Source organism: Macaca mulatta, chromosome 2 (genome assembly GCF_049350105.2).
Source record: "Macaca mulatta isolate MMU2019108-1 chromosome 2, T2T-MMU8v2.0, whole genome shotgun sequence".
Taxonomy (NCBI): Eukaryota; Metazoa; Chordata; class Mammalia; order Primates; family Cercopithecidae; genus Macaca; species Macaca mulatta.
The window spans coordinates 7,368,761-7,393,892 of record NC_133407.1 but is presented as its reverse complement, the minus strand read 5'-3'; the positions used below and the strand labels follow the sequence as shown (position 1 = coordinate 7,393,892).

At 41.5% G+C, this 25,132-nt stretch overlaps 1 protein-coding gene across 1 annotated transcript in view; it reads left to right on the top strand.

Annotated features, from left to right (window-relative positions):
- The first annotated feature begins 4,101 nt into the window (after positions 1-4,101).
- CCDC50 (coiled-coil domain containing 50) overlaps positions 4,102-25,132 on the top strand; it is a 99,522-nt gene continuing 78,491 nt past the window's right edge. Inside the window, exon 1 of the mRNA XM_077994129.1 lies at positions 4,102-4,462. Coding sequence (XP_077850255.1) covers positions 4,423-4,462 — 40 coding nt within the window. The 5' untranslated portion in view covers positions 4,102-4,422. The remainder of the gene's footprint in view (positions 4,463-25,132) is intronic.

Sequence of the window (25,132 nt, the reverse complement as noted above, 5' to 3'; positions counted from 1 at the left end):
GGATTTTGGTCCAGCCTGAGGATTTCAAGTCAAGGACTAGACATACCGTTCTATACTTGTATCACATGATGCAAAATAAAACATTATTTAGAATCATTACTTAAGGGGAAACCACTGAGCAAGGATTCATCTGAAATATAAAGGCCCTGGTAATAGGAAGAAAGCAAAAACTGGATTCAAGCTCCAGGGTATATTAGAAGATGCAAATTTAAATTAGCAGTGCCTTTGTAAGGAAAAAAAATTATCTAAGCCTAAGCATGTTGTAAGCAGCAGGAAACCAGACTCTCAGAATTAAGACCAGAAAAAAACTGTCAAGAAAATGATTTGTGACTCCATTTAAAGGATGGACTCCTTGGCCAACAGGAGCTATGAGCTGTGATAAATGTCCATGCTCTCACCTTCTTTCTTCAGCTTCCAGGGTGATGGTAATTCTAAAAAAGTTCCATCCTATCAAGGATCAGGGTCTCAATATGTATTCTTCCAATCTTCTCAGGAGATTTTATATTATCAATTCCTTTTATAGCTTACGTCTTTAATCTCTCTTTCTACATAATTTTCCCAACTATCATTAAGAAAAAAAAAAAAACTTGGCCATTACCCAAGTGTGTTGGCGGGCGCCTGTGGTCCCAACTACTCAGGAGGCTGAGGCATGAGAGTTGCTTGAACCCGGGAGATGGAGCTTGCAGTGAGCTGAGATCACGCCACTGCCCTCCAGCCTGGGTGACAGAATAAGACTCCATCTTAAAAAACAACAACAACAAACCTTTTGTCTCCCATCTTAAAAGGAAACAAAACACCAAATAAATTTTATTAGGACACTCATAATCTTCTACCTACTATGTCTAGTCTTTCCATCCCGTTCAGGCCAAACTTCCTAAAATAATTTTCTGCCTCTAATACTTTCCACATATTTACTCTTCAACCCATTTGAATCTCACTTTCACCTTTCCCTTCACTGAAATACTAAAATAGCCTTTTCTAAAAATCTTATTGCTGCTAAATTAAATAAGCACTTATCTGTCCTCATTTTCCAGGGTATCTTTGTAGTGTCTCCATTGCTGACAACAACCTGCTCTTTGCAGAACTCCCTATTTTTCTTGTTTTCTCCTACTTTGCTGGTTATTCTTCTTCAGTTTCTTTTACCATTTCCTCTTTCTCTGACCTTTAAAAGAAGAACTTTCTCAGGGTTTGATTCTAGATTTTCTTTTATTATCGTGCTTCAATATATTCCTAGTAGATACATGTGTTTAATCATCTTCTACATGTCAGTGACTCCAAAAGTTATACCTCTCTCCCCACCTCTTTAGTACCACACCTGTGCATCCAAAGACACTTTCCCATCTGGCTTTCTGAGAAGCTTCTCAACCATGTCACAAACTGAACTACTCATTTTTACCCTAATATATCATTTATTTTTCAGTATTCACTATCTTAGAAAATGGCATGGCCATTTACCCAGTAATTCATTCAAGAAACTCTTTCTTCTCTGTTGCCTCTTCTTTTCCAATCAATCACAAAGTCGTCAATTAAGTCTCTTATATATTTCTCAAACTTTTCACTCCTTCTATTTTACCAGCTCCCTAGATTAAGAAAGTATCATCTTAAACACCTGCACTGCTGAAATATCCTCAATAAGAAGTCTTCTCATATTCATTGTTTCTCCCCTTCATTCTCCAAAAAGCTGTTAGAGTAATCTTTTGGAAATGCAATGATCAGTCTGTAATACTACCATTTAAAATCCTTCAACTGTTTTCCATTACCCATAGAATAAATATTGTGAGTCATAACATGTTCTAGAAAGTCCTACATTACCTGCCTTCACCTACCTCTCAATCTCATCTAGATCTGTCTTCCCCTTTTCATAATTCAACCACAAATACCCTTCTTTCAGTTCTTCAAAAATGTCAAGCAACTTTCTGCCACAAGGACTTTGCACCTGCAGGGAGGCATACTCCCTTTCCCCAACTTAAACACACACATACACACATACTCCATTTTAAGCCTCAATTAAAGTTGTTGCTTCCTCAACAAAATCTCCCCTGATTTCTCCAGATTAAGCGGGTCATCCTGTCAGAGCCTTTCACTCCACTGTGTACATTTCCTGAACAGCTCACATCTCAACCGTAAATCAATTACTCTGTTTTTGTACAGTGTCTCTCTCCATTACACTATAAGCTCCAATATGCCACTGTGTATATTTACCTTGTTCATGATTGTGAACATATGGTTACTATCTCCAGTAACCACAATTCCTGGTCCATAATTGCTTGCCCAGAAATATCTAAAAACTAAACAAATGAATAAAGAAATAGAGTAAGAGAACACTTGTGGTTCTGTTTGTGCTTCCATGTCTCTCCTTATCAAACTATTTCAAACCCCACCTGCTGGAGGGAAGTCTCCTGACTATTTTACACACAAAAGAGGTCTTTCTTAAGAAAAGCGGGAGGATGAGTGTCTCCAAAATTAGGCAGGGCTGGGAATTTCAAATCCAGAATCTCATTGCCTAGAGGAAAAGATAGCAAGAGAAATCGACGGCTGGCATATTTAGCTGTTTTTCTCCTAAATGGAGGAAATAACTGGCGTTGAGCAAGAGAGGTAGAGAGGAATCAAACATGACTGTGATTATTTGATAGTCAAATTAACTAAAAATAGATGAACACCTCAATGCATTCATAGAACAGGCAATAAACTGTAATGATGCTTACTGCGCTTGGGAAACAATGTCAGTATCTGTGAGAAAGAACTGGAAAAAAAAAAAAAAAAACAACCTTTTCTTTAAATGAGAATAACTTCAAATGAAGAGCCTTCCTCTAACTTCTGTGCCTTCTCTCCTTATGTGTGCCTTTTGGATTTGGACTGTGGATTATCCTAAAAGTTTTGTCCCTGAGAGGTATGCGACTCACAGAGTAATATTAATACTTCTGTCCTTGGCCACTTTCCAAACTTTATTCTTATTAGGAACTAATTTCTTGAGTCTCATCTGCTCTTCTCTCACTTCAGCTTTTTCTTTTCTTTGACCCTGATAGCTGGTTTAGACCTTGCCTCACTGTGCAGTGGAGAGAGGAGAATGCTTTCAAGAGACCATTTCTTTGTTCAAACAATTCCCCTTGTCTAGAAGATCTTTATACTTCATTTAGCCTACCTGGAAAACCCATTATTTTAAAAATCTGAGATCCAAGGTCATATTTTCCAATAAATAATTCCTTGATCCTCTTTTTGGGACAACATTAATTACCTCTTCTTTCATATTCTTATAGCTTAATATAACGTGTTATTTTACCTGTTGCAATATATTTGTTAGTAATTAAGTCAAAGTCTGGGTCTCCCTCTAAATTCTGGGTGGCTTGAGGACAAGGATAGTAATTCCTCATTTTTCATTGCACTACATAACTTCTAGCCTGTGGTGGGGATTAAAGGAGAAAATAGATAATAAAATATTTAGCACAGCACCTGGCACATAGTGTTAGTTAAAGTGCATAATTATTTTATCATTATCCTAATTTAATCTCTGTTTACTAAGCAAATTAATTTTTTAAAAACCTTATTTATTGTCATAATGCACCTAAATCAATGTTTACCTTGTCATTCAACAGGTTAAGTGTTCTTGGTTACCTACTTTAGAAAATAAATAACACTTTCTACTTCTATCATATAGCATTGAGAATTCCATGCACTGGACTTCTGTCTGTAACATGCAAGATATTTAGGCTAATTACATCTGAGATCCTTTCCCTTTGAACACTCTGTGCAATATTCTGATGAACCCTTTCTTATCATCCACTGTTCTCTAGTTGTAGCGTATATATTCATTTTTTTACTTTTTAGGGAAAAAAGGTAAGTCAAGATTCTTATACATTCAACACCCAAGGTAGTACCTAGCACAGTAATAGACCCACAATAGCCTTGTGAAAAACGTATACATCGAATTCCAAAAAAAAGTCACTGCTTTAACTTGGAGACACAGTTTGGATTTTTGCCCCCACCCAAATTTTATGTCAAATTGTAATCCTCAATACCGGAAGTGGTTTCTGGTGGGAGGTGTTTGGATCATGGGGGTGGATTTCCCACTTGCTGTTCTCATGATAGCGAGTGAGTTCTCATGAGACCTGGTTGTTTATAAATGTGTGGCACCTCACCACTCTCTCTTTCTCCTGTTCTGGCCATGTAAGATGTGCCTGCTTTCCCTTTGCCTTCAGGAATGAGTGTAAGTTTCCTGAGGCCTCCCCAGAGCCATTATGCTTTCTGTAAAGCCTGCAGAACTGTGAGTCAGTTAAACCTCGTTGCTTTATAAATTACCCAGTCTCAGGTATTTCTTTATAGCAGTGTGAGAATGGACTAATACAGAAAATCAGTACCAAGGAGTGGAACTGGGTAACAAGAAGAGGTTGGAAGAGTGTGGAGGACTCAGAAGAAGATGTGAAGATGAGGGAAAACTTGGCACTTCCTAGAGACTTGTTGAATGGTAATAACCAAAATCTTGATAATGGTATCAATAGTGAAGTCCAGGATGGGGTGGGGTCTCAGATGGAAATAAGGAACTTATTTGGAACTGGAGCAAAGGTTACTTTTGTTATTTGTTAACAAAGAGGTTGGATGCATTATGCCCCTGTTCTAGGGATCTGTGGAACTTTGGAATTGAGAGTGATGATTTAGGGTGGCAGAAATTTCTAAGCAGTAAATCATCCAAGATGTAGCCCAGTTGCTTCTAACAACAATATATGCTCATATGCACAAGCAAAGAAATGATCTGAAGTTTGAACTTACTTTTGATTTTTTTTTTTTTTTTTTTTTTTGAAGCGGAGTCTCACTCTGTCGCCCAGGCTGGAGTGCAGTGGCACGATCTTGGCTCAGTGCAAGCTCCGCCTCCCGGGTTCGCACCATTCTCCTGCCTCAGCCTCCCGAGTAGCTGGGACTACAGGCGCCCGCCACCGCGCCCGGCTAATTTTTTTGTATTTTTAGTACAGACAGGGTTTCACCGTGTTAGCCAGGATGGTCTTGATCTCCTGACTTCGTGATCCGCCCACCTCGGCCTCCCAAAGTACTGGGATTACAGGCTTGAGCCACCGCGCCTGGCGGAACTTACTTTTTAAAGGGAAGCAGAGCATAAAATTTGGACAATTTGCAGCCCAGCCATATAGTAGAAAAGAATACTGTATTTTCTGGGTAGAATTTCAAGGCAGCTACAGAAATTTGCATAAATAAAAGGTAGGCAAATGCTAACAGCCAAGAGAGTGAGAAAAAGGCCTCCTAGGCATTTTAGAGACCTTTAGGGGCAGTGCCTCCCATCATATGCCCAGAGGCCTAGGACAGAAGGATGGTTTTGTGGACCAGGGCAAGGGCCCCAATGCCCTGTGCAGCCTCAGGAAACTGCTCTTCACAGCTCAGTTGCTCTAGCTCCAGCCACATCTAAAACAGCCCAGGTAAAGCTCAGGCTGCTGCTTCAGGGGGTGCAAGCCATGAGCCTTGGCAGCTTCCACGTGGTGTTAAGCCTATGGGTGCACAGAGTGCAAGAGCTGGGGCTTGAGAGCCTCCACCTAGATTTTAGAGGATGTATGGAAAAGCCTGGATGTCCAGGCAAAAGCCTGCTGTAGTAGCAGAGCCCTCTTGGAGAATCTCTATCTACTAAGGCAATGCAGAGGGGAAATGTGGGGGTAGAGCCCCCACACAGAGTCCCCACTGGGGTATTGCCTAACGGAGCTGGGAGAAGAAGGCCACCATCCTCCAAACACCAGAATTGTAGATACACCAACAATTTGTGCCCTGCACCTGGAAGGGCCACAGTAAATCAACACCAGCCCTTGGGAGCAGCCACCGGGGCTGAACCCTGCAAAGTCACAGAGATAGAGCTGCCCAAGGCCTTGGGAATTCACCCCTTGCATCAGTGTGTCCTGGATGGGAGACATGGAGTCAAAGGAGATTATTTTGGAGCTTTAAGATTTAATGACTGCCCTATTGGGTTTCGGACTTGCATGGTGCCTGCAGCCCCTTTCTTTTCTTTTTTTAAAAAATTTATTTTTTTTATTTATTTTTATTTTTTATTTTTTATTTTTTGAGACGGAGTTTTCACTCTTTCGCCCAGGCTGGAGTGCAGTAGTGCAATCTCAGCACACTGCAAACTCTGCCTCCCAGTTTCAAGTGATTCTCCTGGCTCAGCCTCCCAGGTGGCTGGGATTACAGGCGCCCACCACCATGCCTGGCTAATTTTTGTATTTTTAGTAGAGACAGGGTTTCACCATATTGGCCAGACTGGTCTTGAACTCCTGACCTCATGATCCGCCTACCTCAGCCTCCCAAAGTGCTGGGATTATAGGCGTGAGCCACCGTGCCTGTCCTATAGTCCTTTTCTTTTGGCCAATTTATCCCTTTTGGAATGGGAGTATTTACCCGAGGCCAGTAAATCCATTGTATCTTGGAAATAACTAACTTGTTTTTAGTTTTACAGGCTCATAGGCAGAAGGCACTAGCTTTGTCTCAGATGAGACTTTGGACTAACTTTTGAGTGAATATTGGAATGAGTTAAGACTTGGGGGACTGTTGAGAAGGGATGGTTGTATTTTGCAATGTGAGAAGGATGTGACACTTGGGAGGAGTCAGAGGCAGAATGACATGGTTTGGATCTGTGCCGTCACCCAAATCTCATGTCAAATTGTAATCTCCAGTGTTGACGGTGGAGCCTGGTGGGAGGTGATTGGATCATGGAGGTAGAATTCCCCCTTTGAGGCTGTTCTCATGATGGCGTTCTCATGAGATCTGGTTGTTTAAAGTGTGCGGTAGCTGCCCCCTCTCTCTCTTGCTCCTGCTCTGGCCGCGTTAAGATGTGCCTGCTTTCTGTTTGCCTTCAGGTGTAATTGTAAGATTTCCGAGGCCTCCCCAGAAGCTCTATGTTTTCTTTACAATCTGCAAAACCATACACTAATTAAACCTCTTTTTAAACTAAATTACTCATTCCCAGGTATTTCTTTATAGCAGCTTGAGAAAAAACTAATATACTTGGTATGGTTACTCTTTGTCCTCTATAAATCTATTTTTGTGTGCATTCCATTTTATCACTTTTTCTTCTTTTATTTGTAAAAGTGACTTACTGCCCTAACCAAAATACGTCACCTTCCTTTTCCTGCCTAACCCAGCCTGTTCCTCTTTAGGTGGATTTCAGCTGTCTTTCTGGGTGGTGAAACAGACTCCAGAATCTGCATAAGCTTTAGTGAAATCGGAAAAGATTTGTCTCATTCTAGCTGGTGGCCTAAAGATTTGAATGGAAAACAATACAGTAGTTCAGCCATCCCTGGCTTTGTAAAATGCCACTTTGCTCAGTCTTCGTTGAGTCATAATGCTACTACCTTTTCTTCCACAAGTTTCACCGTGTTTCTCACCACAAGGGTGTTGAACGTTTCACTGTGAAGATTCTTCAGTGTTATCAAAACATTGAGTATAGATGAAGTTAGATACTGAACAATCTGAATTTGTTTTATTAACTAAATTTTTGGTAATATTAATACATCTATGGAACTAGAATACATCTATTCAAAGAGCAGTGCTCTAGAAAGATGTCATTATCAAAATGAGATTTCTTCCTCTGACAGAATCTGTTAGATGGAGTCAATATTTATGGAGTTTTTATCCTGCTTGTGTCAGAGGCATTTGGAACAGAGTGACATCATTTGAATAGGGGCTGGGTAAAACTAGGCTGAGATCTGCTGGGCTGGATTCCCAGCGGGTTAGGCATTCTTAGTCACAGGATGAGATAGAAGGTCAGCACAAGATGCAGGTCATGTAGACACTGACCTGACAAAACAAGATGCAACTGAAAAGCCGGTCAAAACCCACCAAATTCAAGACGGTGATGAAAGTCACCTCCAGCCATCCTCACTGCCCATTGTAAGCTAATTGTAATGTATTAGCATACTAAAAGACACTCCACCAGCACTATGACAGTTTACAAATGCCATGGCAACATCTGAAAGTTACCCTACATAGTCTCGAAGGAGGAGAAACTCTTGGTTCCTCGAATTTTCCACCCCTTTCCCAGGAAACTCATGAAAAATCCACCCCTTGTTTAGCATATAATTAAGAAATAACCGTCAGCATAGCCCACCAGCGGCCCTCAGGGCTGCTCAGCCTATGGAGTAGCCATCCTTTTATTCCTTTATTTTCTTAACAAACTTGCTTTCACTTTGCTCTGTTGGCTCACTCTTGAATTCCTTCCTGGGCAAAGCCACGGACCCATGTGGCCTCCCAGGCTGAAACTCAATTCTGGGTTTCAACCTGTGACACTTGTATAATTTATAACTCCTGCCTGGATATAATGGTTTAGCTGAGCTCTTCGTTAAGTCCATTAACTACTGTCACAAGATAAACTCAGATTTATTGGCACTACTGGTTGCTTTGCTAAGACATGGAGGTTGAGAAGAAAGGATTCTTCGGAAGGTAGAGGTTGTAGAAACTGTTGGGACTAGAAAAATGATGCCACAGAGTATGGCACTTTTGTTATGCTGAGTGCTTTGAACTGAAGGAGAAACAAAGTCTCTCCAACCGTCTATGTTCCCCTAGTCTCTTGCTCGTCTTTCCCGCCCAAAGCAGGCGTGAAGGACTCTCTCTGAAGTTCCCTTAACTCACTGAGGAAAGTTCCTCTAAAAGGAATGCAATTGTCATGAGCCCCCTCCTTACAATATCATCAAACAGGGAAGACACTAACAGGAAAGGAGAAAAAAGATTGACGCCACCTATTCTTCTGTGGACTGCTACCTGAGAAACTTTATCTGCATAAAAACAGCATTTGTTCCTCGTGTGTTTCTTCCCTTCAGCACCCCATAACTTGTGGCCACCTGACTCCGGAAGTCCCAATCCCCTATTTCTTTTTGTAGCTCAAGATACCATGTAAACTTCAACCACCCAACTCTTCTGGGAGTCTCATACTTTGTGGGACCGACGTGCATAGTCATATGATAAATTTGTGGTATCTTTTCTCCTGTTAATATATGTACTGTCAATTTATTTCACAGACTCAAATTGTCAAACTTTCAGAGGCTGGAAGGAAAGTTCCCCTCATCCCTATAAAACTATCAATTTTGTTGTCTTCTGAGGTTCCGCTCCAATCATAGCTTTAATATGAGATATCACTAGCAGACATCCCATATGTCCCTTTGCTCTGAACATTTGCTCTGAAAAGGAAGAATTCAAGATAAAAATGTGAGCAGTAGTATCTGGAAACACATTTCCTTCAAAAAAATAAAAAATAAAACTCACTGTTAATTCACAAATGCCTATTTATCCCCACCATGTGACTATCAGTGAACTAAATGTTACAAGGTTTAAAATCATTCCAGAAGTCGTGTTCCTTATTGGAAAGAGCCTATCACTAGGACTCAGCATGCCTAAATGTAATCTGTGGTGCACTACTCACTAATATGACATTGGATGAGTTCTGATGTTTTTGTCTTGTTTCTCTCCCGATGTTTTTCCTAGTATTTCAGATTGACAGTACAATGAACAGTTCTCTGCAGAGTACCATATATGGTTTTGACCAATGTTCATGCCATTTAAGATTAGAGTCTGGCCACACAGATGTGGTCAGGCATAGAACAGGATGAGGCACACTTAGTTAGGTCCAGCTTGGTCCCAGACTCTTCACTGGGAAAGGATATATTGCAGATGAAAGATTCGGCTGGTGGATTTTTTATTTTTTATTTTTTTCTCTGAGATGGAGTCTTGCTCTGTTGTGTCAGCTGGAGTGCAGTGGCACAATCTCGGATCACTGCAACCTTCACCTCCTGGCCTCCAGAGATTCTCCTGCCGTAGCTGGGATTACAGGCCTGTGCCACCATACCCTGCTAATTTTTGTACTTTTAGTAGAGGTGGGGTTTCACCATGTTGCCCAGGCTGGTCAAGAACTCCTGACCTCAAGTGATCCACCCACCTCAGCCTTGCAAAGTGTTGGGATTACAGGCATGAGCCAACGCACCCAGCCTGGCTGGTGGCTTTTAAAGGAAACCCGAAGCAAACTTCATCTAGTGAAAGATCAGAATTTGAGAAATAAATATGCTGGTTTCCTTGATCTTCACTGGGGCAACTCTGAAATATGTTATTCACTATCATCCCAGTTCCCTAGTGAGATTATGTTCCAGTTGCCCACATTGGTAACTAGCTAGTTAACATATTCTATTGGCATTTTTCCTTTCCCAGGTACGTTTCTCCTACTCACCATTCTCTCCCAGTATTTCCTCCCAAATAAACTACTTCTACTTGAATCCTTCTGCTTCTGCAGAAAGCAAATTTATACAATGTGAATATAATGCTCTCATATCTTCTTTAACCTCAAATTCTATTGTACACAAACTCACCAAACACTAGCTATTTTTATATTGATTTTCATTTTTTCTTTTTAAACTTTTAAGTTCAGTGGTACATGTGCAGGATATGCAGGTTTGTTACATAGGTAAAACTGTGTCATGGGGGTTTGTTATACAGATTATTTCATCACCTAGGTATTAAGCTTAGTATCCATTAGTTATTTTTCCTGATCCTTTCCCTCCTCCCACCCTCAACCCTCCAATAGGCCCCAATGTGTGTTGTTCCCCTCCATGTGTCCATGTGTTCTCGTTATTTAGCTCCCTCTTAGGAGAACATGCCATATTTGGTTTTCCTGTGTCAGCTTTAGTTTGCTAACAATAATGATCTCCAGCTCCATCCATGTCCCTGCAAAGGACATGATCTTGTTCTTTTTCATGGCTGCAGAGTATATCATGGTAAATATATACTACATTTTCTTTATCCAGTCTATTATTGATGGGCATTTAGGCTGATTCCATGTCTTTGCTACTGTGAATAGTGACAATAAACATATGCATGCATGTGTCTATATAATAGAATGATTTATATTTCTTTGGGTATATATCTAGTAATGGGATTCCTGGGTCAAATGGTATTTCTGTCTTAGGTCTTTGAGGAATCGCCACTCTGTCTTCCACAATGGTTGAACTAATTTACACTCCCACCAACAGTGTATAAGTGTTCCTTTTTCTCCAGAACATCACCAGCATCTGTTATTTTTTGACTTTTTAGTAATAGCCATTCTGACTGGTATGAGATGGTATCTCATTGTGGTTTTGATTTTCATTTCTCTAATGATTAGTGATATTGAGCTTCTTTTCATATAATTGTTGGCCACATCTATGTCTTCTTCGAGAAGTGTCTATTCTGGTCCTTTGCTCATTTTTTAATGGGGTTGTTTGTTTTCTTGTAAATTTGTTTAAATTCCTTATAGATGCTGGATATTAGACCTTTGTCAAATGCATAGTTTGCAAACAGTTTTCTCCCATTATGTAGTCCGTTTATTTACTCCGTTGACAGTTTCTTTTGCTGTGCTGTGCAGAAGCTCCTTAGTATAATTATATCCCATTTGTCAGTTTTTCTTTTGTTGTGGTTGCTTTTGGTGTCTTTGTCATCAAACCTTTGCCCATGCCTGTGTCCTGAATGGTATTGCCTAGGTTGTCTTCCAGCGTTTTTATAGTTTTGAGTTTTACATTTAAGTCTTTAATCCATCTTGAGTTAATTTTTGTGTATGCTGTAAGGAAGGGCCCAGTTTTAATTTTCTGCATATGGCTAACCAGTTATTCCAGCACCATTTATTAAATAAGGACTTTTTGCCCCGTTACTTTTTTGGGGGGGTCAGGTTCGTCAAAGATCAGATTGTTGTAGGTGTGCAGTCTAATTTCTAGGTTCTCTATTTTGTTCCATTGGTCTATGTGTCTGTTCTTGTACCAGTGCCATGCTGTTTTGATTACTGTTGCCCTGTGGTACAGTTTGAAGTCACTGAGTGTGATGCCTCCAGCTTTGTTCTTTTTGCTTAGGATTGCAGTGGCTGTTCGGGCTCTTTTCTGGGTTCCATGTGAATTTTAAAATAGTTTTCTCTAGTTCTGTGAAGAAAGTCAATGGTAGTCTAATGGAAATAGTATTGAATGTATACATTGGTTTTTCTTTTCCCTCACTTACCATTTAAGATAAAGGAAGACTACATTGCTTCAAAGACATAAAAAGCACAAGTTAACTTCAGAGACATATTTAACTGGCTCACTATTTTCATCATTTATATTTAAGTATAATGAGGATTGAACCCTCACATTTCATAATTTTCAAATAATCCATCATCTATTTTGTAATTTATATTTATCATTTTAATCCCTCCTTCCCAAAATTTAAGTCAAGCATACAATAGCAACCACATTTCATTTTACTTTCAGAAATTGCCTAATACAGCATTGATAATTGTTCAGAGACATTGATAATGGTTCAGAAGACCGGCCTTGGTGTTCTTAAGCTGCTCTAACACCATGTAGTTTACCGTGTTAAGGAGAGGAATGGTAACTAGGGGAAATTTTGTTTTGTGTTTTTTTGTTGTTTGAGATGGAGTCTCTGTCACCCAGGCCGGAGTGCAATGGTAAGATCTTAACTCACTACAAACTCCACCTCCTGGGCTCAAGCGATTCTCCTGCCTCAGCCTCCTGAATAGCTGGGGTTTCAGGTGCACACCACCATGCCCAGCTAATTTTTGTATTTTAGTAGAGATGGGGTTTCACCATGTTGGCCAGGTGAACTCCTGACCTCAAGTGATCTGCCTGCCTCAGCCTCCCAAAGTGCTGTAATTACAGGCAGGAGCCACTGCGCCCAGCCAGGAGGGCAAATTTTGATGTTTGGGCTTGCTACAGATTTTCTCATTAACTAATCCCCTCCAAAACCGTGGTTCACCTCTGGCAGCACATAAGAGATGGGTTACTTACAGGAATGAGAGTACAGCCTATGTAATTAAACAAAAGAAAGGTTTTAGGAAATACGGGAAGAGAAGGAAACAGCAATATTCACTCCCCAGTTTATTAGTTAATGAATGCCTAGACAGGCTCTGAGTTACTTTACGTATGCAGAGCTCTGTTCCTAGCATTCTGTGTGAATACAGAATCATACATTCTTGGAAACTGAGGGTACTTTGAATCCTTAGCTTGACATTAAAGATTCTCCATGACCCAGCCTCAATCCATCTATACTTCTCCTCACCAATTGAATTTCCCTAGGCCCTTCCTATTCTAGTACCTAGCATCTTAACTTGAGACCTTTAGAAAGAAAAAAAAAAAAACTGAGGCAAATTTATATGCTATTGCTTTACTGAAAGGCACAAAGAAGCATAAGAGGAAAACGAAAAGTGGAGCATGGACAAAGGAAAAGCAAACACAACATGATGTATTTCTGTGCTGGCTGCAGTCTCACATATAAACAGTCGATTGCTGAGTCCTGCAGGATAAATTTGGACTGGCCATAAGAGATCAGTGCACCTAAGAACAGTTCATGATGGGTAGGATGTTCAAAGGATTCTCTCTTGCTTCCATCTCATCTTTTGTGACTGACTGGTCTACCTCATGGAGTGTTAACTTTCCTGCACTTTCAGGCTGTATTATTCTCCTCCCTGTTCTAGGCACCCAGCAGGGAATATGAAATCTCCTCAAGTTTGTTCTACCAGTACACCATTGCAGTGGCCTCTCTTCTTTGTCAGTCAGCACCTTAGGTAGGGGCTTTCTCTTCTCTTCTCTTCTCTTCTCTTCTCTTCTCTTCTCTTCTCTTCTCTTCTCTTCCTCTTCTCCCCTCCCCTCCCCTCCCCTTTTCTTTCCTTTCCTTTTTTTTGAGTCAAGAGTCTCACTCTGCTGCCCAGGCTGGAGTGCAGTGGCACAATCTCCACTCACCACAACCTCCGCCTCCTGGGTTCAAGTGATTCTCCTGCCTCAGCCTCCTGAGTAGCTGGGACTTTAGACACACGCCACCATGTCTGGCCAATTTTTGTATTTTTAGTAGAGATGGGGTTTCACCATCTTGGCCAGGCTGGTCTAAAACTCCTGACGTCATGATCCGCCCACCTCAGCCTCGCAAAGTGCTGGGATTACAGGCGTGAGCCACCACGATGTAGGCACTTTTCTTTTGTGTTAGTGGAAAAAGTAGAAACAGTTGGCCCTTTATCACAATGCATATGGCGAGAGCTATCGCTATAACCTCAGTGGCCTGGAATCCAGGCAAGTGTTAGGGCTAGGAATAAAGGTAGAGTTGAGCCACATGAATACGTCCTAAGTGGCAGGGCAGCTTTCACAGGACTTTGGATCTACTACAGAACCTTCTCTTGTACAGGGCCACATTCAAAACAAGCAGTCTTTAAGTCACTCAGTTAGGCAAAGTAGTATTACCAGTTGCTGTATTACCTTAACAATTCAAAGGGGTTCACATGCACTACATCTTTTTTTGTTCTTTAGGGGTTTTAAGATGAAGCATCATATTTATTATTTTAAGGCAAAGTTTCTCAATCTTGTAATTATTGAGATTTGGGGTTGGATAATTCTTTATTGCCAGGGGGCTGTCTTGTGCATTGTCTGATGTTTTGTTGTTCCCCTGGCCTCTATCCATTTGATGCCATGCCCCTTCTGTGATTTCTGACAGCCAAAAACGTCTCCAGACGTTTCCAAATTTCTCTTTAGGACAAAATCATCCTTGGCTGAGACCCACTGCTTTAGATGGAATGACTAAATATGCCCAAGGCCATTATCCCTGAATCTTTATGGGGTTTATTTCCACTTTCTACTCTATGTGTGTCTTACTAGGATATTGAGGATACTTGCTACTTCTTAGTTATGAGACAAATCAGAATGATCTTATCTGTAGAGTGAACCAGTATGATATTCAACAGAATGTAAAAACGATCAACATGGTCAAGATAATTGAGGACTATATTACAAAAGAGGCTAGGACCATTAACATAGTCGTGTAAAAGCAAACTATATTTGACCCTCTATCCTAAAGGGATCACTATTTTAATAATAGCATACCAAATGCCAGTAGGTGGGTTAATGTGCTTCAGTAACAATAATACATTTGCTGATGAAAGTCAATTCTGAATGGGTATCCAATGTTTCTGCATCTCTTGTGAGCGCAGGAACTGGCTTCCTTGTTTTGTTTTGTTTTGTTTTTTGTTTTTAACGGAGTCTGGCTCTGGCCCAGGCTGGAGTGCAGTGGCGCCATCTCAGCTCACTGCAAGTTCTGCCTCCCCGGTGTTCACGCCATTCTCCTGCCTCAGCCTCCTGAGTAGCTGGGACTACAGGCTCCCGCCACCATGCCTGGCTAATTTTTTGTATTTTTTTTTTTTTTTTAGTAGAGATGGGGTTTCACCGTGTTAGCCAGGATGGTGTGGATCTCCTGACCTTGCGATCTGCCCACGTTGGCCTCCCAAAGTGCTGGGATTACAGGCGTGAGCCACTGCGCCCTGCCTCTTTGTTTTAGACTGTGTTTTCAATTTAATATTTTCAAGTTTATGTTTGTATTACAAACAGTCTTGGAAGACTGATATGGTTTGGATCTATCTTCCTACCAAATCTCATGTCTAATTGTAATCCCCAGTGTTGGAGGTGGGGTCTGGTGGGAGGTTATTGGATCATGGGGGCAGAGTTCTCATGAATGGATTAGCAACATCCCCTCTATGCTGTTTTGGTAATAGTGCGTGAGTCAGTTATTGTGAGATCTGGTAATATAAAAGCACGTAGCACCTCCCCTCGCTCTCTCTTCCTCCTGCTCCAGCTGTATGAAATGCCTCGCTTCCCTTTGTCTTCCGCCATGATTGTAAATTCCCTGAGGACTCTCCGGAAGCTGATGCCACCATGCTTCCTGTTCAACCCGCAGAACCGTGAGCCAATGAAACCTCTTTTCTTCATAAAATCATCCAGTCTCAAATATTTTTCTTTTCTCCTTCCTTCCTTCCTTCCTGTCTTTCTTTCCTTCCTTCCTTTCTTCCTTCTTTCCTTCCTTCCTTCCTTCTTTCTTTTTTCCTTCCTTCCTTTCTTCCTTCTTTCCTTCCTTCCTTCTTTCTTTTTTCCTTCCTTCCTTTCTTCCTTCTTTCCTTCCTTCCTTCCTTCTTTCTTTTTTCCTTCCTTCCTTCCTTTCTTTCCTTCCTTTCTTCCTTCTTTCCTTCCTTCCTTCTTCCTTTTTTCCTTCCTTCCTTCCTTCCTTCCTTCCTTCCTTCCTTCCTTCCTTCCTTCCCTTCCTTCCTTCCTTCCTTTCCTTCTTTCTTTCTTTCTTTCTGTGTGTGGCAAGGTCTCACTCTGTCACCCGGGCTGGAGTACAGTGGCATGATTTCCACTCACTGCAACCTCTGCCTCCCAGGTTCAAGCGATTTTCCTGCCTCCGCCACCCCAGTAGCTGGGACTACAGGTGCACATCACCATACCTGGCTAATTTTTTTTGTATTTTGGTAGAGATGGTGTTTCACCATGTTGACCAGACTGGTCTTGAACTCCTGACCTCATGTGATCCCCCCGCCTCGGCCTCCCAAAGTGCTGGGATTACAGGTGTAAGCCACTGTGAGCGATGTGAGAATGACCTAATACAAAGATAGAGATAACATCCCCTTTCAAAACAAATAGTAGGTTTCTTTAGAGGCCAGAATAAGAAAGATACATCCCATAAGGCAAAGGTCAAGCACACTTAATGCCCATTATAAAAGATTAATGATCCCTAAGTTTGAGATCCCTATCCTATAACAAATCCTATTTAGTGTGCAAAAATCATTTGACCCTTATACCAACTTCAGGCCGTTTGAACTGACGTTTGGGAAAATGGTGCCATTGTTGATTCTCTGGCCATTGCTATTTCTGTGAGTAATGAATTGTAATTTGTCTCTAACCCAAGAATCTCATGTTTCATCCGTGAAACCGTGGCAAGCTAACTAACTTGCTTGCAAGTGGAATAAAATCTCAGATCCTTCATAGTTCTTGGCATCTGATGTAGTAGCAATGATCAGAGTGATAATTTGGTTAAAGTTATAGTAGCTTCCTGCTATCTACTATGATCCAACTCTCTTTTACAGAGATCGAACAGATGAATTGATCAGAAAAGTGCTGCTAACTTCCCTGCATCTCTTAAATATTTGACAGGGGGTCACATCTCTTCAATTCCTTTGAAATATATTATTTATTATTTGTTATCTTTAGGGTCGAGACGTAAGTTTCAGAAGCTGCAGTTGGCACTTTAAGTTGGCTTTTATTACAAAGGTCAAAGAAGCAACATAAAGGTTCTGCTAGTGTCTAAGTATGTCCATCCTGATTATACATATCTCGGCTATGGAAATAACTATAAGGTAGTCTATAGACACAGTGAACCCACTGAGCAACAGACTGGGATCAAAACTCCATTTAACACCTGTCCTCTGTAAATGCCCTTCCTCACCAGGTGTCTAAGATGACATTTCAGGTTCCCTGATAGCACTCAGTCCAGTCGTCACACCTAACAGTCTTTTAAAATCACCTAGGACAAGTTGCCTTGTCAAAGAGTTACAGGTTTCTGTGGGAAAATTTGGAGGAAATTTATTTGATGTACTTGCATGTATCTAGTTCCCCTTTCAATCCATAGGACCTAGGTCTGTGAACAGACTTAGATATGAAAACTGAAAGGGCTGTGATTTTCCGAAGTGGCATTCAGAGCAGATTGATATCTCTCTTTCTCTCTGTCTCCACCTATCTGTCATCCCGAGGAAATCCATGATCTATTGGGCATCACCATAGTTCTCTGATAGCCAAGGTTCTCTGATTGCCACTCCTGTATTTCTGCGCATTAACTTTGCATTTGTACTTCCCGTGGTACTATTCCAATGGCCTGTACCATTCCAGAGGCCCACTTTCTTCATACTTATTAGATAGCCTAGTTCTATAGCAGCATCTTCCACTGATGAAGGCAGCTACCACTGAGCTTCTCAATGATTTCAGCGCCTTCCTCACCTGTGCATTCATTAGTACCTTAGTGAGATAGTATCCTTGGGCGTTAGGTGATATTTGTCAGCTGTGGCCTAACAAATCCTTTCAAACATTTCCACTTCCCTGAGTCCTCTGACATTCCGCAGTAATGTGGCATGAAAATTTTGACATTTGGCCAGGCACGGTGGCTCACACCTGTAATCCCAGCACTTTGGAAGGCCAAGGCAGGTGGATCACCTGAGGTCAGGAGTTTGAGACCAGCCTGTCCACCATGATGAAACCCATCTCTACTAAAAAATACAAAAAAAAAAAAATTAGCCAGGTGCGGTGGCATGCACCTGTAATCCCAGCTACTTGGGAGGCTTAGGCAACAGAATCACTTGAACTTGGGAGGCGGAGGTTGCAGCTAGCCGAGGTTGCGCCACTGCACTCCAATGTGGGTAACAGAGCAAGATTCTGTATCAAAAAAAAAAAAAATGGCATCTCCACTTCATTTACTCTAAGCCATCACCAATGCCAGGCTTCAAGAAATCATCACAGCAAATTCTTGGGCTGTGCTTCCCTACTCAGGTTGTTATAAAAACTTGATTCAGAGTATCAGCCCTGGAGGCAATGAGGAATGAGAGTCAAGGATCCTGAGGACACCAAAAGTCATATTGCAAGTCATCTGCTTTGAGTGAGGTTATTACATGGTCTTTATGTTGAGCTGCTTTCTTCTGGCAAGTGGACAGGACTGATTCTGCTGGCTGTGAGAGCTCAAGGAATTTAGAAGTTCAAACTCCCCAAAAATCTTTATTTCTGGCCTCAGGGACCCATCAGGTTACTCACTTCTTTTTTGCAGTTCTTGTAACTTTGTAATTATAAACGCCCCTGTACAAATCAATTGCAACAGCCACTTGACTTTCTAATGCCCTTCCTTCTACCCACACCTCATTCTACTTAACCACAGGTGAAGTTTTTAATAATTATGATTCATTACAGGCCAGTAATTTTGCCACTTCACTTGACAACAGAAATGAAGTGAGTCCTTGTGACTTCCAGAATGTGGCTGATCTAACCCCAAAATGTCATCTTGAGGATTGGCTTTTGAGGCCCCCTCCTCTCCATATATCAATTATATTTGCCTGGGGCTATAAGAAAAGAGAATAGGTGGCAAAACCTACAAAGTGCTAACGCTTTATTGGGAGTTGTGAGAGCAGCAGGAGTAAAGAGAAAAGGATAATGAGGCACGAAAATGAATATAGGTGATATTTTCTTTGCAGCCTACATTTTTATGGGAAGTTCAAGGTCATAGGGTAAGTGTATATTTAACATTAATAACTGTCAAACAGTTTTGTTTTATTTTGTTTTGTTTTTTGAGATGGAGTATCACTCTGTCACCCAGGCTAGAGTGTAGTGGCATGATCTCGGCCTCCCTGGTTCAAGCAATTCTCCTGCCTCAACCTCCCAAGTAGCTGGGATTACAGGCGCCTGCCACCATGCCTGGCTAGTTTTTGTATTTTTAGTAGAGATGAGGTTTCACCATATTGGTCAGGCTGGTCTCCTGACTACAAGTGATCCACCTGCCTCAGCCTCCCAAAGTGCTGGGATTACAGATGTGAGCCACAGTGCCCAGCCTAAACAGTTTTTTAAAATGGTTGTAACTTTAACTTACAGTAATGTGTGAACTCTGGTTCCTTCCCTTTAAAGTTCAACTCCATTTTGAGACTAGCAAAGCACATTCCTTGCTGGTCAGGACCCACATTCATGGGATGTTATAGTAAAGGAAACAGCCTAATGATACCTGCAAGGAAACATTCCTACAATAACAAAGTCCAGGTGTCCCAATATCCATAACAATATATGTTTGTGAGATAATAACAGTTATGCTTTGATGTGCTCACACACCAGACTGTCAAAGCCAGGTCTCTTTAAGTCAATAGAGTAATAAATTTGTCATACTGTTTGGTCACCTGCACATAGACACAGCTTAGCTTAGTTTTTACATAGATAAGACCCCTATATATGAGAAACGTAAAACTAAGACAGTACATTCCTCCACTTGCTTTTTTTTTTTTTTTTTTTTCTGTCGCCCAGGCTGGAGTGCAGTGGCGTGATCTCGGCTCACTGCAACCTCCGCCTCCCAGGTTCAAGTGATTCTCCTGCCCCAGCCTCCTGAGTAGCTGCGATTACTGACACCCACCACCATGCCCAGCTAATTTTTGTATTTTTAGTAGAGACAGGGCTTCACCATGTTGGGCCAGGCTGGTCTCAGACTCCTGACTTTAGGTGATCCACCCACCTCGACCTCCCAAAATGCTGGGATTACAGGCATGAGCCACCACACCAGGTGCCTCCACTCGCTTTCTGAGGACACCCTTCTCTGTAATGGAGTAGCTTTTAATAAACTTGCTTTTTCCACTGCACTTTGTGACTCTTCTTGAATTCCCTCCTGCACCAGTTTCAAAAACTCTCTCTGGGGTCTGGTTCAAGACCCCTGTTTCCAGTGACAATTCATTCCCTACTCTGTAGATTCTACTTTCTGTTAAGCCTCATGGAGTTTCATGTTACATATATGCAGTACAGGCTTTGACCAAGGACTTGGGAGCCCCTGTGTGCAGCTCTGTCCTCTTTGGTAGCCTACTCCAAAAGGTCCAATTGGGTCAGCAGTCCTGCATTCTGTTCTTTGCCTTCCCAGAGAGACCCTTCTTGGACTCTACTTGCTTCGTAAACGTTGGGAAATAGGCCCCAAGTACAAAGTTGGCAAGAGTGTGGGAGGCTAAATCGCATGTGTTACTCTTCTCTCGTGGGTCATTGTGATATTGTGAAACATATATTTGGTCTTTGACCTTGTTTCCTGGCATACAACTAAAATCTTTAGATTGTTTTGTATGCTAATGATTGAGTAATGGCAAGCAGCCCCTGTGTCGCTTTAGGAGTGTGAGTGCAAGTTCAAGGGTGGGACTGGTAATCAGAAAAAAACATGTCATGGTTACAGGGTTGATATTTTCAGGGCCACCCCACAACCTCCAGAGATGGGGAAGGGACTGAAGGTTAAGCTCATCACCAGTGGCCAATGATTTATTCAATTATGTCTACATAATGAAGTTTCCATCAAAACCCAAAGGAGTGGCTTCAGAGAGCTTCTGGATAGCTGGACACATGGAGGTTTCTGGAGGACGGGGCTCCCAGGGAGGGTGTGGAAATTTTGTTCCCCTGCTCACTTGCATTGCCCTATGCATCCCTTTATCTATATCCTTTTGTAATATCCTTTATAATAGACTAGTAAGTGTGAGTGTCTCCCTGAGTTCTGCATGCTACCCTAGAAATGTTGTTTCTTTTAGATTGAGTTTCACTCTTTCGTCCAGGCTGGTGTGCAATGGCGCAATCTTGGCTCACTGCAACCTCTGCCCCGTGGGTTCAAGTGATGCTCCTGCCTCAGCCTCCTGAGTAGCTGGGATTATAGGTGCCTGCCACCATGCCCGGCCAATTTTTGTATTTTTAGTAGAGACGGGGTTTCACCATGTTGACCAGGCTGGTCTCGAACTCCTGACCTCAGGTGATCTGCTCACCTCAGCAGAGTGCTGGGATTACAGGCATGAGCCACCGTGCCTGGCCTATTCTAGAAAATTAATCAAACCCAAGAAAGGGGGTTGTGTGACCCCTGATTTATAGCTGGTTGGTCAGAAGCACAGGTAGAACAACCTGGGACTTGTGGTTGGCGTAGGAAGTGGAGGGCAGTCTTGGGTACTGAGCCCTGAGCTGCTGGATCTGATACCACCTCCAAGTGGATAGTGTCAGAATTGGATTGGAGTTCCCCCAGCTGGTGTCTGCTACAGAACTAATTGCTTGTGTGGTGTATAAGGAAATCCCTTCACACGTTTGGTGATGGAAGTCTTCTGTTTAGATGATTGTTATTGTGGTGTGAGAGTGGAGGAAAAACAGTTTGTATTTTTTCCACTGCCAGAGTCATGCCAGCTATTGCCTAGTGCTTCAGAACATTTGTCTCATATGTTCTCTCTAGCTTTTTCATCATTTTTGGAGAAGAAATTGTTTAGAATTATTTATTCCTTCTTGGGCAAAAGTTCAAGTCTAAGTATGTTTTTAAATTTTATTAGTTAGGTAATATTTCCAATGAAAAATTAAATAGTCACCAATGTACCACACTCAGATTCAAGGTAAACATGCTTCCATATTTGTCTTTACGTATATAATTGAAACATATTCTTTTGGTTATCTGTTGCTGCATAATAGAGCACGCTACAGCTTATTAGCTTTATACATTAGCATGTGTTTATTTATTCAAATTTCTGCAAATTGGGTAAGGTCAGAGAGCTCACCTTACCTCTGTCCCACGTGGCTTCTCTTGCCATAGCTCAAGTAGGTTTTGAAGATCAGTTTCCAAAGTGGTTGGCAATCAGCTAGATGTCAGCTGTCAATTGGGAGCTCCATTGAGTATGTTGGCTGGGGTGTTTGTTTTCTTCCGCATAGCCTTCCCATATAGCCAGTTTCTTACAGCATATTAGGATAGTCTTTTTTTTTTTTTTTTTTTTTTGAGATGGAGTCTCCCTCTGTGGCCCAGGCTGGAGTGCAGTGGCACCATCTTGGCTCACTGCAACCTCTGCCTCCCGGGTTCATGTGATTGATTCTCCTTCCTCAGCCTCCCGAAAAGCTCGGACTACAGGCATACACCACTATGCCCAACTAATTTTTTATATTTTTAGCAGAGACAGCATTTCAGCATGTTGGCCAGACTGGTCTCAAACTCCTGACCTCAGGCGATCTGCCCAGCTCAGCCTCCCAAAGTACTGGAATTACAGGCATGAGCCACCACACCCGGCCAGACAACTGACTTCCTTAAGAGCATGAGAACAAACAGAAGTTGCCCGGCCTTCTTATGTCAAGGCTTATAAGTCTCAGAATGTCACTTCTGCATTTTATTGGTTAATCAGTTACAGGCCCAGCCCAGGTTCAACAGGAGGGGAAATCGATTCCACATTTTGATGGAGGGTTATAATGTCGTACGGCAGGAGGGCATGTGTGATGAGAATCAATGTTGTGGTCATTTTTAAAGCAAGAATCTGTGACATGCATTTTCCTACATTCTGTTTTCCTTTCCTCCATTCTCAGAGGTAGCTACTGTAATCAATGTCTACATTTCCCATTTATATTTGTATAGTTTTACCAGACTTCTCTCTAGCACTGAACGCTCTTCATACTTTAAGCATTTTCCACATAGGGCAAAACAAAATCTTGAGGAAATATCGCAAATCTGAGATCACAAGAAAAGTAGCCTGTAGAAAAGGAATTTCCTAAACTATAGGCCTACTGCAGAAAAATTGACTGAATTGTTCATCCTTTAAATTGGGTTCCAATCTTTTCCAGCTTGAAGATCTACTTTTATTTATTTTTATCTTTTATTTTTGAGATGTGATCTCACTCTGTCAGCCAGGCTGGAGTATAGTGACACAATCTCAGCTCACTGCACCCTCCACCTCTCCAGGCTCAAGTGATCCTCCCACCTCAGCCTCCCGAGTAGCTGGAAGCACAGGTGCACACCACCATGTCTGGCTAATTTTTTTTATTTTTGGTAGAGATGGGGTTTCACAATGTTGCCCAGGCTGGTCTGGAACTCTTGAGTTCAAGCAATCCGCCCACTTTGGCCTCCCAAAGTGCTGGGATTACAGGTGTGCCTGGCTGCTGTGCCTGGCTGAAGATCTTTTAATTAAGATTTCCTCCATACATAGTTTTTTTTTTTGTAACTGTTGGTTGAAAAATACATAATTGCAAATCACATGATCTTAATAATATTTGTAAATTGTATATGTATTAATCACAGCTGCAGTTGTATTCATTGAAAAATTCAAAATATGCTTTATGAAAAACTTTTATATAGTCTGTAGATAATTTTTGATGCACATATACATTTGTAGAAATTACCATAATAACTCTATCATACAAGATGTTTGTAGCTAACAGGTTAGGAAACTTATGCCATAGCTCACACTTTGCTGAATTTTCCTCAGTGTTAGCTCATAGCCCTCCTTGCATTATGCTCCTTATACGAATCAGTACCTGTGCCAATATGTTTACTATCCCTAGATATGAAAACTGCTCTCATCCTACTCTAGTCCCTGCCAAGCCTCTTGGCAGAGATGCCTTTGCCCTGACTCCACATTGACCCACTTTATCATTGTCTCTCGCCTACACCCTTATGATAGCCATAGAAAATCTCTCACATGACAATAGCTATTGATAATCTATTTCTTATTTTACTTCTTTTTCAAACTGGACATTTATCTCTAATAAATAAATGGCTCATAAAGAAAAATTAGACTTCACAACATGTAGGTATAGCAAATGTGCCCTGAGGGCACAGCAGGAGATATCTCTTTTTAACTTAGTTGCTTCTCTAAATATTTTAAATTACACCTTCTGTCTATTAAGGTATACATTCTTTTTTTAAAAGTCCTTTCTTAAAAACTATTTTCGACTGAGCACAGTGACACATACTTGCAATCCCAGCAATTTGGGAGGCTGAGGCGGGTGGATCACGAGGTCAGGAGTTCAAGACCAGCCTGGCCAACATAGTGAAACCCCGTCTCTACTAAAAATACACACACACACACAAAATTAGCCAGGTGTGGTGGTGGGCACCTGTAATCCTAGCCACTCGGAAGGCTGAGGCAGGAGAATCGCTTGAACCTGGGAGGCAGAGGTTGCAGCAGTGAGTCGAGATCATGCCACTGCACTCCAGCCCTGGCGACGGTGCGAGACTTGGTCTCAGAAAAAAAAAAAAAAAAAAAAGCCACTATTTTTTTTAAAAACCTTACTTTTTGGAAAAGTATTATTTAATCAGCGTAGTCCAGATACACTTCAATTATTCTTTACCAAATGCTTTATCCAGCAATTTACTCAACACATATTTCATGAGCAGCTATTACGTGCCAACACTATTCTACGTACTGACAATTACAGTATTAAATCACATAGACAAAGTTTCAGTCTTTGTGGTAGATTGGACAGACATACAATATTGGCAGGAATAACTGACCTGGAGAGAAAAAAAGAGTGGGCAAGATATGGAATGACAGATTGGGTTGCTATTTTAGATAAGATCAGGGAAAGTCACTAGGAGAAAGTGACATTTGAGCAGACACTTGAATAAAATTGGAGGAGTAAATCACGCAGTTAGTGGCATAGGGGGCCTTTCTAGGAAGAAGGACCAGTTAAGTGAAAAGGCCTTGAAGCAAGACTATGCATGGCTTATTCAAAGAACATCAAGTTGGTCAATACGAGGGCAGGGCGGTGAGAAGGGAATGAGAGGAAGCACAGGAGGTGACTTTAGCAGATGATGCTAACCACTTTAGAATGTATTCTGAGAAGAT